General features: G+C 48.5%; 1 protein-coding gene across 1 annotated transcript; it reads right to left on the reverse strand.

Moving 5' to 3' along the window:
- Positions 1-802: 802 nt before the first annotated feature.
- On the reverse strand, positions 803-2,054 carry LOC125506249 (putative serpin-Z12). The gene has a single exon (XM_048671105.2). The coding sequence runs from the start codon at positions 2,039-2,041 to the stop codon at positions 803-805; it is 1,239 nt and encodes a 412-aa protein (XP_048527062.2). The 5' UTR covers positions 2,042-2,054.
- Positions 2,055-18,961: the final 16,907 nt, after the last annotated feature.

Below are 18,961 nucleotides of genomic sequence, written 5' to 3' on the forward strand. Positions count from 1 at the left end.
TAAAACAAATATTATTTTCTGGGCCAGAGCGTGTGTGGCCCAAATACGTAATCCTGGAAAAAAAAATTTCTTTCTAGCGGATAGATGCACAAAAGTTTAGTACCATCTCAGATAAAAAAAATACTTTCGAAGGTGAACGGATGAAAAAATTGGAAAAACGCACCTTACTTTATTAATAGGTATAGATATAGATATAGAGGTATAGATATAGATTAGTTGAAACCTTTCCTCTGAGATTTTTTACCCCCAACTCACAAGTTCTCTCCTTCGGCGGTTTTGCGTCAGTCTAGACTCTAGAGTCCTGACTGATAGTGAGTGTTCAATTCCGCGGATCAAGCACTTGAAAAAAATATAACAAATACATGATTTAGATCGAGGAGTGTTCGTAACCGGGCTAGCTAGTTTTTGTATATATCATCACCTATCAATTGTTTTGTTGTTGCACGGAAAATTTGTGCCATGTTTGGTTCTCTTTATCTGTCGTAATTTGCCGGATTTTCAAAATACATGAATAGGAAAAACGCGGGAGTAGAGTGACATGTCCTTTTGTATTCTGTATATAGGATTACAAGACTAAAGAAATTTGGATAGAATTGTATTTGGTAGCCCAGAAAAAACAAAGAAATTTTTGCAAGAGGTTTGACTGGAAGGAAAATTTTCCCCATCAAAATAGAGTACAAATGTATTCTATGAAGAAAAAAAACCCATAAGATTCCAATACTGCACATCAAACCCCTAATGATTTCATTCCAATACTGTACAAAGGATTCCACATTTTATAGAATAATCATTTACTATTCATCTAGTGAGCGAGAGGATTAGCCAGGTGACCAAGAAACAAAACTGCATCTGTCCCGTCCTCTACCACGGCAAATAAGAAAGGTCGATCCGCCACAAAATCGACCAGATCCCGTGGTGCCCCAGGAGCCGCACTACCAAAGCAGAGGACGGCCGTGGCAGCGGCGGCCACGGTGCCTACCTCGTCCACCTCGATAGTGGCCTTATGGTACACCCCGGTGATGGAAATCCCTTCCCCGCCGGTCATCATGCCCGAGAAGTCGCCGCCTTGGAAAGCCCTAGAGATACCAAGCTTCCGCATGTCCGATGACAGTTCGAACTCGGATGTGAACTTGAACTTGGGGACCATGAACTGCCCGACTGGAACCTTCTTTGTCGGCGTGTGCGTCTTGATGAACTCGGGCGTCGACACAGCCTTGTCGTACAGATCTTCGATCTCAGTCTCGCTGTCCGGTAGTAGGATAAGCATGTAGAATTCAGCTTGCTGCTGCACATCGTTCTTGTACGGCAGCTTGAGGGCCCTGAAGCCCGGGTAGACCGCGATCTGCTGTGACTCGCTTGTCGTCATGGATGGCACGCGCACGGTGGTGCCGCCTGGGATGTGGAACGGCGCCGTAGAGACATCGAACGGCTGTGTCCACGCCCCTTTGAAGTAGAGCGCGTTGGCGAGGACGACCGCCGTGCCGGAGTTGACGGAGCCCGGAGGCAGGACTTGGAGGATTTGCTTGTTGGTCGCGTCCGCCACGAAGGCGTTCACGCGCTGCCTCGCCTGCTCAGCCCCCGACACGAAGTCCACGGATTCTACCGTGGCGTTGTACCGCGACGCGGCGATGGCCGTGAACTCTGGCTTGAGCGCCAGCATCCGGTCCACCCACACGCCGCTGGCGAAGGACGTCTGCGCTATGCCGTTGAGCCTGCCGACGAGCTCGGTCGCCGCCGCGCGGTGCAGCTCGTTGAGCGACGCCGACCCAAGGAACCGCAGGAGCTCGTTAAGCGTGTCGCCCCGCGCGCCGGCGGCCACCTTCGCGAACGCCGCGTGGATGGACAGCGGCGAGATGACGAAGTTGCTCCCCGTGCCGCCTTCTGCCCGGACGCCGGCTTCCCTGGCGAGAGCCAGGCACGATGCGTTCCTGAACGCGGGGTCAACACCAGGAGCTGGAGGCGCCTCGGTGAACAGGGTCGAGCTGAGGCGCCATGCGGCGAGCAGGGTCAAGCAGAACAAGAACTTCCCGAAGGGCGACATCGGAATCGCTGTTTTGGGACGGAGGGAGTATGATGGAAGCGTGTAACCCCTGAGGGCCGCGTGTGGTTTGTATTAATAAGAGAACAGCCGTGGCTTACACGAAAGGAGATCGCTTAGGATTCATCATGGAATTACGGAAGCTCGGTAGAAGAGTTAGAACAGAAGAAGAGATAGAATCTAATACGAGTACAAGTTAAACACCTCTCCTATCTCGCGTCTGGATTAGGGTCAGGTGCACAATGAACTACTAATAGGCTGTTAGCCTAATTATCAATTTACTAATAAATATGCCCGTGCGTTGTAACGGGAGACAAAAAATTATGGCTCGCCAAATAAGTATGACTCAATATCGTGATGTATAAGCATACTCTATTTTAACATAGTGGCTCACCATGTTGCCATTTATTTATTTTTCTCACCCAAACCGATGATGGTCGCGATGTCCACGTGATCACAATGCATTCCGCGGTAAATCTCAAGGCTATGAATTTGCCAGTGCATGCCACACTTATCATTATGTTGCGCAAGGGAACGTTTAAAACTTTAAAAACAAACCTCATTGACCACGAACTACTCCCAACGCCAAGATATATAAAGACTTTCGAAAAACTAATCAAATCCTAGACATAAAATACTTTTGAATCAGTGAACAATTTTTCGAATCGACAATTTTGTTTTGAAATTTTTGATTTTCTCAAAAAAAATCATGAACATTAGTTTTGTTCACAATTTTTTAAATGTATGAACCGGTTTCGAATTCATTAACCTTTTTTGACTCAACAAACATTTTTTTGAATCGACGAACTTTTTTAAAATAATTGGGGAACAAATTTTTATTTTTATTTTTGTGAATGGACATTTTTTTCAGATTCCCAAATATGTTTTGAATACACGATCATTTTTTAAAAATCATGAACATGATTTTATTTCCCGACCATTTTTTCCAAATTGTGATTTTTTTTATAATATTGTGAACAGTTTTGCAAAACCACCAACATTTTTTGAATCTGCAAAATTTTTATGATTTCCTAAACATTTTGGAATTCACATATATTTTTATGATTTCTCAAACATTTTTTTAAAAAACTCGCAACTTTTAGAATATTACAATCCCAAATTAATTTAAATAAGAAATAATAAAGAAAAGAAAACGAGAAAAGAAAAGACAAAAAAGTAAATTGAAAAAAAACAGGGGAGTAAAGCTCTGCACATGGGCCGGCCCGGCCCATGAACACATACATGAGAAAAGAAAGATAAAAATTGTGGAAGTTGGGATTCAAACCCTAGTCTCCTGGCTACGGGAGAAGATCAACCAACCACTCTCCTACTCATCATTCTATGACATATTTTCGTCGTGCTTCTATATTACCACGAAGGAGGCGGTGATTTTTGGTCCGAAAACTTGAATCGTTTCCCACTTATGGATGGCATTGGTGGGTAATTTTTACCAATTCATAGGGTAATTTTAATGACGGACGACCAGAAACGATAGCCGCTTTATTAGTAAGTACAGATTTATGGAAACATCACTTAACCGACTTAACACTTCCCTAAAAATAAAAATAAAACCTTAACTGACTTGTCTTTTTTTTTCAGGAAATAACCGACTTATCCTTGAAAGGACAAACTTGACCGACTTCAGCCGCTTCTCGTTTCCTTCCAGACGTCAACTTCCTCCATTGTTCATTTCTACTAGAAGTTTGTCACACGCTTTGCTGCGTCATCTCTGTAGATCGACGGTCGCATCTTCATATGTATACGGCAGGACAACCTATCACATTTACTCCCTCTTTCTAAATATAAGTTTTTTTAGATATTGTATTATGAACTACATACGAATGGATATAAACATATTTTAGAGTATAGATTTATTCATTTTGCTTAGTCTCTTATTAAAATATCTAAACACACTTATATTTAGGAACGGAGGGAGTAACGCATAGACATGCATTAATCTTGCCTGCTGAGATAATCTCAGATTAACATCAAGGACATGTAAAATTAGTTTGGCAGCCCCCTACTATGATAGTATCCACTACAATGCCATAAGTCGAGTGTAGAAACATGGGTACTCGACTTACATTCACATAAGCGAGTATGGAATGGCAAACACACAACAACAAAAAGCGACTCGCTTTATGTCTAAATAAGTCGAGTGGGTAAAAAAAAGGTTCTTGGCTTTTGTACAACACTCGACATATAGAAAAAATGCACTCGGCTTGCAATTAGGGCTCGGCAATGATCGTTTCCACGTGGAGATCATGTACATCGTAGACATCTTCATGACGGAGCTAGATGTAAGGTGGTTACCCGATAAACGACACTCGGCTTACAGGTACTCTATTTTTTCCAAACCTATTTTTTAGTTCAAAAATGTTTTATAGTGTGGCGCATTGCATGTTATTTCTTTTCCTTTTCCTTTTCCTTATCCATTCTGTTTGGGTTAGTTTTCATCACCCTTTCTATGCTCCAATTTCACGATCTCTGTCCAATTAATTACCAGCATTTTGCCACTTTGAAGTTGTGGGGTATTGCTTAAACTTGGCCTGGCATGACACCATGCATTACCTACCCTATCACAAACTAAGAGTAATTCACCATGGTCTACCCCATCTTGTTGCCAATCAAAGCCCTAAACTACGTGGGGCCCATGGATGGGCATCGTCTGAAAACGCGCGAGGGTGGATCAAAACCACCCTCACCTACATGTGGTACCAAAACTATTTGAGCTCTAACATCTCGAAACATGTCATGAGTCATGGCACTTACAAGAAACCCCAACAATATTGAGCAAGTAAGAAATATGATCAAAAAACCACACACATACATAATCCACCGTCCGTTGGCACACAATATGACCAATTGAAGTTAATGTGCAAAGCAATTGATGTAATACGCACAGGGAGAATCTACCATGATCTATGTAATACGCACAGGGAGAATAAACCATGATCTGTTGCCACCCCCTTCATATCCCTTCCCACGTATTTAACTATGAGTCAAATGATGATCTTTAAGCAAGATTTGAATTGCATCTTTAAGTGGCAATGAAGATGTATTGGTAACATGAACAACCCCAAGAAAACTCTCACATCCTATTCCTGATTTATCAATGTCAATGTCTACATCAGAATGAACTAGAGGTTGGGAATCAGGACAATGTATTCCAGTATCTTCAGTTTCAGTCTACACTTCGGCTACAACCTTCCTTGTTCTAGCCTCAAAATTCCAAAAAATGACATAATGTCACCCTTCCTCTTCACATTCAGTTCTACAATTACAAAAGAAGGCACAACAAAAATAAGCATCAATACGCAATAGTTGAGTAGTGACTACACGATGGCATCAATTCATACATGTAACCGGTGACTACACAATCACAATGCGAAATTGACCACATATTTAGGATCAAGAAGTAAATGGCATCAATTCATACGACAAATTAACTTTATATTCAGGTTCAGGAAGTAAATAGCATCGAGTCACACATATGAGATCTGACTACATAAATAAAAAAATGCCAAGCTGACTGCAAGTAAATGACATCAATTGATTCAATTCACTATTCTTTGACACGGAAATGCAGAAAAACTCACACACTAGCACGACTGGACGAGGCGTCAGGCGTCACTAGTGTCGCAGTGGGGATGAGAGGGAGGTGGTAGCAACAACTTTTTTTCTGATAAATGGCGCATTTGTTATCTCAAGATGTAGCATCAAGAGGACACAAAGCATGATTAGTAACATGCAACCTCTCCATAACTAAGATGCACACAACTCACGCTGGCAATGGGATTACGCAGGCAAGTATTGGACTCCCATTCCCATCCCCGCGAAAGCCTTCCCATGCCCGATCCCATGCAATAGTTGAATTCTCTGCGACGAGATCTTTGAAACTAGATCCCGCATGAGTATGTTTTGACGAATTTTTTTATGCCAACTTTGACGCTATATTGTGCAATTTAGTACTGCTTTGTGCAACTTTAATACTGCATGGTGCAATTTTTTTCAAACCCAGTTTTTTGGAGCTGCATCCATAGTAGTTGTAGTTGTACACATAGTAGTCCTAGTTGGCACATGCATGGCCACAGAGTTGCACAATCTGGTCTTCATAGTCGCATATGAATTGTCATAGCTTGTAATGTAGTCTAGTTGCACACACATTGATGTTTAGTTGGCTTTTAACGTAGTCTAGTTGCACACACATTGATGTTTAGTTGGCAGGAAGACTAATTGTACACACATATGCTTAATTGGCTTGTAATATAGTCTAGTTGCACACACATTGATGTTCAGTTCACAAGACACTAGTTGCACACACATATACTCAGTTGGCGCGACAATGTAGTCTAGTTGCACATACATTGATATTTACTTGGCAGGACTAGTTACACACATATACTCAGTTGGCGCGTCGATGTAGTCTAGTTGCATATATATTGATGTTTAGTTGGCAGGACTATTGACACACACACATATGCCCAGTTGGCGCAGCAATGTAGTCTAGTTGCAGACACATTGATGTTTAGTTGGCAGGACTATTGGCACACACATATACTCAGTTGGCGCGACAATGTAGTCTAGTTGCACACACATTGAAATTTAGTTGGCAGAAAGACTAGTTCGTCGAAACATCCCCATGCGGATTCTATTTTTGAAGAGAACATCACGAGGGTTTTAACGATGAAAACGGATCTGAATTTTGATACACGGTTTAGAAGATGTGCCTTTTATAATTTTGAAAACCAAAAATTAATGCACTAGGGACGAACATGGGGAACAGACATCCATCACGTGAGAAAAAACCACATAGGGATAATTAATTAGAAATGTCCTTTTAGCACTTTTGAATTACAATAATTTTGCTTTCTTTAATATGTGGCAGTGACTAGACGCGTGGACCAGAGGCCGGCCGCTTGCGAGCCGCAGCGAGCGCCCGGCCGCCAGCTAGACCGGTCTTAATTTCTTTTTAATGCCAGTAATCAAGAGTTCTATTTATCTGCAAGGTCCACATGAACAGCGTGGACCATGATCAAGATTATGCATCTGGTCAAGAATCACTGAGTGCCACGACAAACGCTTGGTCGACGCCTGGGCTCACTGTCGGTGTCAAAACCGGCGGATCTCGGGTAGGGGGTCCCAAACTGTGCGTCTAGGCCGGATGGTAACAGGAGGCAAGGGACACGAAGTTTTACCCAGGTTCGGGCCCTCTCGATGGAGATAAAACCCTACGTCCTTCTTGATTAATATTGATGATATGGGTAGTACAAGAGTAGATCTACCACGAGATCGGAGAGGCTAAACCCTAGAAGCTAGCCTATGGTATGATCGTTGATGTGTATGTTGTCCTACGGACTAAAACCCTCCGGTTCATATAGACACCAGATAGGGTTAGGGTTACATAGAGTCGGTTACAATGGTAGGAGATCTGCATATTCGTATCGCCAAGCTTGCCTTCCACGCCAAGGAAAGTCCCTTCCGGACACAGGACGAAGTCTTCAATCTTGTATCTTCATAGTCCAGGAGTCCGGCTGAAGGTATAGTCCGGCCATCCGGACACCCCCTAATCCAGGACTTCCTCAGTAGCCCCTGAACCAGGCTTCAATGACGACGAGTCCGGCGCGCAGATTGTCTTCGGCATTGCAAGGCGGGTTCCTCCTCCAAGTACTTCATAGAAGATTTTGAACACAAAGATAGTGTCCGGCTCTGCAAAATAAGTTTCCACATATTTCCGTAGAGAGAATAATATTTACACAAATCTAATCTGCTGACGTATTCCGTAGCGTGACACACCACGGCCAACCCTTTATTCGAGTCGTTTCATTATCCCACCTCAGCGCGTCATGCGAGGCGGTTTCGTTGACACGTCTTGTTAAAGCAGAGATCTTGTCCCCTTATCCCGGGATTCTCATCAATACGGGCGTGGGTAACCCAACCACGCCATTGATTACAGCGCTTGGAGATAAGCGAGTTTTACCAGGCTGGTGGAGACATGTAGTCGCGTCCACCCATATAAGGCGATAAGGATCCACCTTTTCACCTATGCCTTCTTCCTCCTTCACCTATCCATTCTTGCGCACTCGAGCTCCAGCGCCCAAGTCCGCACTCCCCACCTCAACCTTCTCCAGCCATGTCCGGAGTGGGAGGCAAGTGGATGGTCTCCTCCGTCACGGAGGGACACATCAAAAAGCTGAGGAAGTCCGGATACCTATCTAACAACATCGCGTACCGGCTTCCCGAAAAGGGGCAGCTCATCCCCACCCCTAGGCCCCATGAGAGAGTGGTGTTCCTCCCCCATTTCCTCCGCGGACTAGGCTTCCCTCTCCACCCATTTGTCCGGGGGCTCATGTTCTACTACGGCCTGGATTTCCACGATCTGGCCCCGAACTTTGTCCTCAACATCTCGGCGTTTATCGTCGTGTGCGAGGCTTTCCTCCGCATCCGCCCCCATTTCGGCGTATGGCTCAAGACCTTCAATGTCAAGCCGAAGGTGGTGCGCGGCAACCAGGCGGAGTGCAGAGGCGCCATGGTGGGAAAGATGGACAACGTCCTATGGCTCGAGGGCTCCTTTGTGGAGACCCTGAAGAGGTGGCAATCGGGGTGGTTTTACATCACCGAACCACGCGACGCCGAATGGGTCGCACCCCCCGAGTTTCGATCCGGACCCCCTACGCGGCTCACCTCCTGGAAGGAGATAGGCCTGTCGTGGGGTAAAAAAGGAGAGCTGACCAGACTCCAAACATGCGTCCAAACTCTGGTGGACAAGAAGCTCAAACTTGTCAACGTAGTCCAGGTTATGCTCATCCGCTTGATCCTCCCGTGTCAACAACGGGCTTTCAACCTATGGGAGTTCGACCCGGCGCGGCACCAAACTCTGAGCAGGCTCTTCGACACGACGTACGAAGATGCCTGGAAGGTGCTTTTCAAGGGCGCCGAGGCTCCCGCATCCGCTACTGAGGATCGCGGATTCAGTGCGCAGCGTCACGCTCTTGCGGTAAGCTGTTTTTTCCTTTTACAGGGTATCAGTTCTTCATAGTTTGACCCCATGCGGGATCTAAGCTCCCTTACCTTTGACAGGATTGGCAGGTGATGTCTGGACAGATCAACTGTCCGGCTCCTTTGCCCGAAGGCCCAGCGGACGCTCGCTTGGCGAGGCTGCTGGTTCCGGCACCCTATGTGGTGCCGGAGAAGAAGGTCAAGAAGAAGGCCACGGGGACTCGAAAGAGTGCCCGACGCCCGGAGGTGTCGGATTCATCATCCGACGAATCCAAGACGCACTCCTCCCGCGAAGACAAGGAGGAGGAAGAAGAGACCCCTCCCCCTCCAGCGGGGGAAGGGAAGAAAAAAAAGGCCGCCCCAATTAGGGTGGCCGAAGGGTCCAAGAAGGGGAAAACCCTTCCTCCGGACTATTCCACCGACGCCGACGACGGCGGAGAGGAGTGGGCGCCCAGGGCCAAGCCCCTGGCCAAATCTTAAGTATCCGGATGCCAGAGTAATTCATAGTATTCGTTTATTGCACAGCTTTCCCTTATGTCGAATATGCTTATGTAGCCCACCCAAAGACCGGCTCGACGCGTCGTCGAGCGGCTCACTGGACTCGTCGGATGTAAACTCGCTTCCGACGGCTTCCTCCCCCCGCCCTACGGGAGGAGGTGGTCCTGGAGGCGCCGCGAGGCGACCTCCCAGACTCCAGGAGTAAAGGGGATGAAACCCCCTAGGGCTGCAAGTTCGGCTCTAGGCCGGACACCGCTCCGGAACCTTCAAAGGTTCCAGAGTCCGGCGGGGGACCTCCTTCCAAGAGGAACAAGCCCACCGTGCCGGTGACCCCCGTCCAACCGGAGGCGCCGGACAATCTGTTTGAGGCGCTCCAAGGTGCCTCCATCGATGAGGAGCACCGCACCATTATGAGTGCGGTGGTTCAGAAGGTTCAGTCCGCAAAGAGCGGACTGACTGAAGCTTGTACTAGCCTTTTAACAGGCTTTGAGGTAAGTAAAGAATGTGTAAATAATATTACCGCATAGACAATAGCCCCTGATGCTCTGTTTGGTGTTCGGGAAGAAAAGCCGAATAGAGGATCAAATAAAATTCACAGGAGTCTAACAAAAAGGAGTCAATATGCGTATGCAGGCTTCTCTGCTTGCTTCCGCCGCACTGACTGCGGAAGTGGACACACTAAAGAAGAACCTCGAGCGGTCCGAGCAAGAGCTCGGGCGTGCCAAGAAGCAGCTCGAGGACAATGAAGGTAAGAAATACCTTGTTTAAATATATATATAAAAAGGTGTAGTTGCAAAAAATGACAGGATTATCGTGGCTATTGTAGGGGCCACGTCTGAGGTAGCGACCCTTAAGCAAGCGCTGGTCGAGGACGAGAAGAGGGCGGCCACGGAGCGCACCGAGCGGGATTAGTATGAGGCCGAGGTTGGCAAGGTGCGGCAAGAGCTCTAGGCTCTCATGGAAAAACATGAGAGTTTGGAGCTTGACTCAAAGACGCGAGCGTCCGAGCTCGCGGTGGCTATTGAAAATGCCAAGTCTGCCAAGGCCGAATCCCAGAAGACCCTCCAGGAGTTGAATGAGGTGAAGAAGATAGCGGCGGGTAAGGCATTCTTTATGCAAAGCAAACACATAAACATGAGTTACTTGTTACTTACCCGAATCCGGAGCTCTCCAGGAGCATTCACAGATCTTCCCTGGAGTGCGTCTGATGGCGCCGCATTCTATCGAGCCGAGGAGGGCAGCTTGACAGAGAAGGTGTTCTGGTCTCAGTATGCTGAGGCCGGACACCCCGTGCCCCTGAGCGACCAGCTGAAGCAACTGGTCGAGCTCCACAAGGCAGCCGAACAGGCCATGAAGGGCCTCATAGTTCGGCTGTGGCCTGGAGGGGCTCTATCTGGGAGCTATTTCAGGCTGGTGCGGCGGTTGGTGGAGGCCTGTCCAAGGCTCAAAGTCATCAAGCGCTCCGTCTGCATTGAAGGTGCCCATAGGGCCCTTGCCCGTGCTAAGGTGCACTGGGGTAAGCTGGATGCTGAGAAGCTTGTGAAGGACGGGCCACCACCGGGGAAAGAGCATCGCAAGCCCGAGAATTACTATAAGGATGTTCTGAATGGTGCCTGCCTTGTGGCAGATGAATGTTCTAGGGATGTAATTTTTGAGTGAAACTTGCTCGTTTTGTCCTGTGCGCTGAAAACTTGTTCATATGCGCTAAGCAATGCTGTTGGAATTTAAAATATTACCTTCTGTGCGGCTGTTTATCAATTCTGAGAGATGGTGAGTCGTCGGCTTCTGCCCCCGTGCCGCTAGTGCTGGGGTGTTCGGGGATAAACCTGAGCGCTCTTTTTCCCATGTTTGGGGTCCTCCGAGGGAGGCGCTCAGCCCAACGAACAAGGCAATCGTACTATAATGCGTGAACACTCTCACTTAGCCATAGAATTCTATAATTTTAAATTTCGGCGAAGCCCTTGGTATTCGGAAGACCGAGTTCGGGGCGCTATCCACGCCTTGGCCGGACAGAGCTGGCACCTCGCCCTAAGCGGCATAAGTCTTTAGGGACTCGAAAAACCTCTTGAACAGCGACCAGCTCTCGCTTCATCATGACAATCAGTTTTAGCTTTCTCCACTGAGGTGCTCGACCCAGCTCAACTGGGGCACAATCGCAGTGGTTCTCCTAGTGCTACCTTAGCCCATATAGCGGAACGTAAGGCACCAAAATGTAGGATCCGGGCAAACCCAACTATTGATCCAAGACATGATTCGGAGCCGATGCATATAATTCTATAAGTTCGGGGTGCCACACTTGTTTAAAGTGTTCGGACTTCTCACACCATATTGAGGGGTACTAAAGCCCCTGGCGTATTTTGGCCGTACCAACGTGTACGGGTGCAACATGTCGTTAAGGAACATATAAAGAAAAAAGGTAATGCAAAAATAGACGAAAGCTATGCATTGTTTATTAAAAAGGGCTGCGATCAAAGCAGAACGATACAAATAATGTGATAAGTGAAAGGTTGGACTAGGTAACATGTCCGTTCCAGGGGCAAGCTGCGGAATAATATGCGAAACAGGTATACTGCTCGTGATAGAGACCACCTGTGAGTTCCGTAATGCGGCATGGCTTGTCTGCTTCCCTGGTTCTTGCATCGTTTGTGCGGCAATTGAACTGTCGAACAGGCCTTCCGAAGAATGGAGTCCTGAAAGTAAGAGAAAATTAAAAAATCGGTAGCCCCTGGTGCGGTTTAAGCCGTGCTTCAGGCGTGATGTGATGGTGCCCCTCCCCATGTACCCATGGTATTTCTAGAGCGTAGTTATGTATGCGAAGCACTGGCGTCGGCTTTTTGCTAGGGCTGGAGTTGGGGCCGCATTGCTACGCCTGCTCAGATCGTGCCAGGCGGTCTTGTTGTAGGTTACTCCGGGCGCGTTTGACGGTGTCCGGTAATTTGGTGGCCGGACTGGAGAACTGCCTGGAGAGGCTGCTTTGTACTTCCGCTGCAAGGGCCGCCATGTGCTCCTCCGTTCGGAGGGAGCGTTTGGTGTTTCCATTGACCATAATTACTCCTCAGGGGCCTGGCATCTTGAGCTTAAGGTATGCGTAGTGCGGTACTGCATTGAACTTGGCAAATGCGGTTCGCCCGAGCAGTGCATGATAGCCACTGTGGAATGGGACTATGTCGAAGATTAACTCCTCGCTTCGAAAATTATCCGGAGATCCGAAGACCACTTCAAGTGTGACTGAGCCTGTACAGTTGGCCTCTACACCTGGTATTACGCCTCTAAAGGTCGTTTTGGTGGGCTTAATCCTCGAGGGATCTATGCCCATTTTCCGCACTGTATCCTGGTAAAGCAGGTTCAGGCTGCTGCCGCCGTCCATAAGGACTCTAGTGAAATGAAATCCGTCAATAATTGGGTCTAGAACCAATGCGGCGAATCCGCCGTGACGGGTGCTAGTGGGATGGTCCCTTCGATCAAAGGTGATCAGGTAGGAGGACCATGGGTTGAACTTTGGGGCGACTGGCTCTATCGCGTATACGTCCCTTAACGCGAGCTTCCGCTCCCTCTTGGGGATGCGGGTTGCGTATATCATGTTCACCGTCCGCACTTGTGGGGGAAAACCCTTCTATCCGCTGTTGTTCGGCGGCCGGGGCTCCGCGTCGTCATCGCTATGCAGCCCCTTGTCTTCATTTTCAGCATTTAACTTGTCTGCCTGCTTGAACACCCAACAATCCATGTTGGTATGATTGGTCGGCTTTTCGGGGGTGCCATGTATCTGGCACAAGCGGTCGAGTATTTGGTCCAAACTGGACGAGCCCCTAGGATTCCTTTTGAATGGCTTTTTCCGCTAACCGGATTTAGAGCCTCTGAATCCGGCATTAACTGTCGTATCCTCAGTATTGTCGCTGTTAATGCGGCGCTTCTGCTTGTTGCGACGCGACCTGCCACTACTATCCCTGGTATCCGAATTACCAGGGTTCTTTGTCATATTGTTGCTATGAGCAAGCCAGCTGTCTTCCCCCGCGCAAAAACGGGCCATGAGTGTCGTGAGTGGTGCCATAGACTTCGGCTTTTCCTGTCCAAGGTGCCGGGCAAGCCACTCGTCACGGATATTGTGCTTGAAGGCTGCTAGGGCCTCAGCGTCCGAACAGTCGACTATTTGATTTTTCTTTGTTAGGAACCGTGTCCAGAATTGCCTGGCCGATTCATCTGGCTGCTGAATTATGTGACTTAGGTCATCGGCGTCTGGGGGTCGCACATAAGTGCCCTAGAAATTGTCGAGGAATGCGGCTTCCAGGTCCTCCCAACAACTGATTGATCTTGTTGGCAAGCTGTTAAGCCAATGCCGAGCTGGTCCTTTAAGTTTGAGTGGGGTTATTTGATGGCGTGGAAATCGTCGCCGCGGGCCATGTGGATATGAAGGAGATAATCCTCGATCCATACCGCAGGATCTGTTGTGCCATCATATGATTCGATGTTTACGGGTTTGAAACCCTCGGGGATTTGATAATCCATTACTTCGTCTGTGAAGCATAGTGGGTGTGCGGCGCCTCTGTACTGGGCTATATCATGACGTAGCTCCAATGAGCTTTGTCTACTGTGTTCAGCCCTGCCGAATTTGTGGCCGGCGTGACGGTTACCGTCTCGAGCCGTGGGGCGCCCACGCGATCCGTAGATCGATCTTGTTTGCCTTGCCTTGTCCTCCAACGTATCTCGTAAGTCCGGTGCATACTCCCGTGCCTTAGTACGGGGTGCGGCATGAGTGGAGGGCCGAGAGGCCTCTCTGTCGCGGCCATGAGGTGGCCGGTCGGCCGCATCAAGTGCTTCCTCCTCTAATTGCGGTAGCAACCTGCGCTTTGGGTAGCTCTTGGAGGGGCGTTCGAGTTTATGCTCTTCGGCCGCGAGGACTTCAGTCCATCTGTCGACTAGCAAATCTTCATCAGCTTTGAGCTGTTGCTGTTTTTTCTTGAGGCTTCTTGCCGTGGCCATAAGCCTGCGTTGAAAACACTGTTGCTCGACGGGATCCTCTGGCACGACAAATTCGTCGTCGTCGAGGCTTGCCTCGTCTTCGGAGGGAGGCATATAAATCGTCCTCGACCTCTCTGTCTGCTGCTCTCTCATGAGGGATGGTTTCTCCATCCTCCTGTGCTAAATCTTGCTGGAGGGGGTTTTCTTCGGCGCTTTCTGGAGTATTATTATCTCCCGTGCTGGAATCACCGTATTTGTTTTGGCGGGATTTTGAGCGGCGCCGCTGACGCGAGCGCTTAGGCTATTTCTTGGAGGGGTCATCCTCCGCTGTTCCATCGCCACCTCCTTCTTTTGGGGTGTCCACCATGTATATGTCATATGACGAGGTGGCTTTCCAAGGCCTGATAGGCGCTGGTTCTTCATCGTCTCCTTCATCGGCGTCCATACCGTCGATGTCTTCGGAGTCGAAGTCGAGCATGTCGGTTAAGTCGTCGACAGTGGCTACAAAGTGGGTGGTGGGTGGGCTTTGAATTTCTTCATTGTCCGAATCCCAACCTTGCTGACCGTAGTCCGGCCAGGGCTCTCCTGATAAAGAGAGAGACTTCAGTGTCTTCAGGATATCGCCGAAAGGCGAGTGCTGAAAGATGTCCGCGGCAGTAAACTCCATGATCGGCGCCCAATAGGATTGGATCGGCAGGGGCGCGGAGGGTTCGGAGTCTGGCTCCTTGGAGTCACGAGTCTTGCAGAGTACGGGGCTCGTGTTCGGCTCAATCGCCGTTGAGATCGCAGCCCCCGAGGTGGCGTCCAACCACCCATCCTCGATCGGCGCAGTTGGCTCCGAATTAAGGGTCGAAGCTGATGCGGGTGCGGCCTCCAGGGCACTGTTCGGCGGCAGAGCTAGATCATGCTCGTCGGGGCAGTGCGGCGCGCTCGGCAGTGGCTCGAATCCGACGAAGATCAAGTCCCCGCGGATGTCAGCTGTGTAGTTTAAACTTCCAAATCTGACCTGACGGCCAGGGGCGTAGCTTTCGATGTGCTCCAGACGGCCAAGTGAATTGGCCCGCAGTGCGAAGCCGCCGAAGACGAAGATCTGTCCGGGGAGGAAGATCTCACCCTGGACTGCATCGCAATTGATGATCGTAGGAGCCATCGAGCCTGATGGCGACGACACAGAGGAACTCTCAATGAAAGGACCAATGTCGGTGTCAAAACCGGCGGATCTCGGGTACGGGGTCCCGAACTGTGCGTCTAGGCCGGATGGTAACAGGGGGCAAGGGACACGAAGTTTTACCCAGGTTCGGGCCCTCTCGATGGAGGTAAAACCCTACGTCCTGCTTGATTAATATTGATGATATGGGTAGTACAAGAGTAGATCTACCACGAGATTAGAGAGGCTAAACCCTAGAAGCTAGCCTATGGTATGATTGTTGTGTATGAATGTGTTGTCTTACGGACTAAAACCCTCCGGTTTATATAGACACCGGATAGGGTTAGGGTTACATAGAGTCGGTTACAATGGTAGGAGATCTCCATATTCGTATCGCCAAGCTTGCCTTTCCACGCTAAGGAAAGTCCCTTCCGGACACGGGACGAAGTCTTCAATCTTGTATCTTCATAGTCCAGGAGTCCGGTTGAAGGTATAGTCTGGCCATCCGGACACCCCCTAATCCAGGACTCCCTCACTCACCCCCACGCTCTCCGTGTGCTGTCCACCCAGCGCGCCCCAAAAGTAGCTCCTCTTCTTGTCGATCTGGGCAACGGCGGAGGCACGGCGGGAGACGGTCATCGCGTTGCCGTAGTGGCTGCTCTCAACAGCCAAATCAGGCGCCTCCTCGACGGAGGAGTTGTTGCCGAGGAATACATCGACGTTGGTCGTCATCTCGAAAATCCCTGCCCTGTCCATAGCGAGGAACAGCTGGCCCATCGGCCCACGCACCACACGGACGACGGGCACTCCTCGACAGAGAGCAAGGGGCGACCCAACACGACGTCAAGGAAGAGGAACGAACGCAGATCGCGGTCGCCACCGAAGTAGGAGGGCTCCACCTACATCACGACCGCGCCGCTGGCGGTGACCGTGACGGCCAACCCGTAGCCCCGCGAGAACTTCAATCTGGTCACCGTTAACGTTGTCGTGTGGCCCTTGCAGAACCTCGCGTCCACCAGGGCTGCCGTACTCTTCCATGGCGACGGCATCTCCTGCTGATAGACTCCCTGCTCGTGATCGGTCGTGAAGGGGAGGAATTAACTAGTTGCACCGATATGGATCCACGGAGTGGTTTAGATGGAGGAGGCGGGTAGTTTGGTTCTGGTACAAGAATTAAGGGATTGACTATGTAATGATTTTTTCTTTGTTTCCCGCAAACAAAACCTTTTTCCCTTGTTGCACAAGACAATCTCTCCTCGAATTAAGAGATTGGCTATGCTTAGCGTGATTTTTTAGTGAATTCGATTTTTTACCCTGTAGTTTGTACATTTGTGACACATATTACCCCATTTAGTAGAACTTATATTGAAATATCAGATTTTGGAGACTTCTATCATGGTTTTACCAAAGTTTTTCAATTTGCTTGTTTATGTTCACTAGTAGAAAACAGGGCTTTGGTCCAGGCCGGGTCAGCCCATTAGTCCCGGTTCAATCTAGAACCGGGACCAATGTGGGCATTGGTCTCGGTTCGTGAGCCCAGGGGGCCGGCCGGGCCACGTGGGCCATTGGTCCCGGTTCATCTGGACCTTTTGGTCCCAGTTGGTGGGACAAACCGGGACCAATGGGCCTCGCTCCTGGCCCACCACCATTGGTCCCGGTTGGTGGCTTGAACCGGGACCAAAGGCTCCCCTTTAGTCCCGGCTCATGTCACCAACCGGGACCAATGAGGTGCCTATATATACCCCCTCGCGCAAGAGCAGAGCACAGTGCTCTGTTTTTTCTGGCCGAGGGGGAGAGGGCTTTGTGGTGCTCTAGCTCACCTCCTATGCACATGAGGTGTTCGATGGAATGCCCGAGCCACACTACTTAATCTTTCTCCTCTCAAAGCTCGACCTCCAAGCTCCATTTTCCTCGAGATTTGTCTAGATTTAGCAGTCCGTCACGCCCCGTCCCCGTCTTTGCCGCCGTCGATCACCCGCGCCGATCTCATCACCGACACCACCGTGGTGAGCCTCTTGTTCTTATCTTCTTTCTGAAAGGAAAAATATTCTTACTTGTATGTTTAGATAGATACTTGTATCATTTTCTTACATTTATTATTGCATCTTATATAGTGCGATGGTTTTGGTATCCGCTCCCATCGGCCCTCGTCCTGTCTATGATTCGGATGTGGTATGTATATTATCTTTATAACTATTGGTTCATTTATTGTTTATGAAAATTATGCCGACCAACGTGACATAGATTTTATTTATCTAGGATGTATGTGAATCGGAAATGCCAACCGACCCTATTGCCGAGAGGTTAAATTTAGTTGAAGAAGAAAACAATTTGTTGAAGGAAAAAATAAAAAAATTGAGGAGGAGAAGATGATATTGGAGTTGCATGTTGCGGATGTCGTCGATGATCACAAGATCAAGATGGATGCAATGCGCTTGAAGATTAGAAAGATTAGAAAATATGCCATTCATACCGAGGCTTGGTATCATTATGCCGTTGGATCAATTGTTACCTTGGTTGCGATTATGATCGCATTTGTTTTCGCATTGAAATGTTTTACATAGTTTCAATGTATGGTTTAATTAATTAGATGCTCTGGAGAGCTATATGTTGTTAGATGAGAACTATGTATGCACTTTGGTTTTAATGTGATGATGAACTTCTATTAATTTGGACACTTAATTATATATAATGCACGCAGATGAACGGCAATGGATGTACGGTGACAGACACACCCGTGAGTACATTAAGGGCGTGCATGAGTTTCTCGATGCGGCTGAGGCAAACAAGCAGAATGGTTTATGTGTTGTCCATGCACTGAATGTGGGAATACGAGGTCTTACTCTAACCGGAAAATCCTTCACTCCCACCTGCTTTACAAGGGTTTCATGCCACACTATAATGTTTGGATGAGGCACAGAGAAATAGGGGTTATGATGGAAGACGGCGAAGAAGAAGAGTACGATGACAACTATGTGCCCCCTGAATACGGTGATGCTGCAACAGGGGGAGCTGGTGAAGATCAAGAGGAACCAGACGATGTGCCCAATGATGCTGCCACGGGTGAAGCTGCTGAAGATCAAGAGGAACCAGACGATGTGCCCGATGATGATGATCTCCGCCAGGTCATTGTCGATGCAAGGACGCAATGCATTAGTCAAAAGGAGAAGCTGAAGTTCAATCGCATGTTAGAGGATCACAAAAAAGGGTTATACCCCAATTGCGAAGATGGCAACACAAAGCTCGGTACCATACTGGAATTGCTGCAGTGGAAGGCAGAGAATGCTGTGGCTGACAAAGGATTTGAGAAGCTACTGAAAATA

This window comes from Triticum urartu, chromosome 5A, assembly GCF_056163025.1.
Source record: "Triticum urartu cultivar PI428250 chromosome 5A, HENAU_Tu73, whole genome shotgun sequence".
NCBI classification, from domain to species: domain Eukaryota; kingdom Viridiplantae; phylum Streptophyta; class Magnoliopsida; order Poales; family Poaceae; genus Triticum; species Triticum urartu.

Bases quoted from the DNA above. Each gene is read 5' to 3' on its own strand.
- LOC125506249 (XM_048671105.2), bottom strand. From the start codon at position 2,041: ATGTCGCCCTTCGGGAAGTTCTTGTTCTGCTTGACCCTGCTCGCCGCA.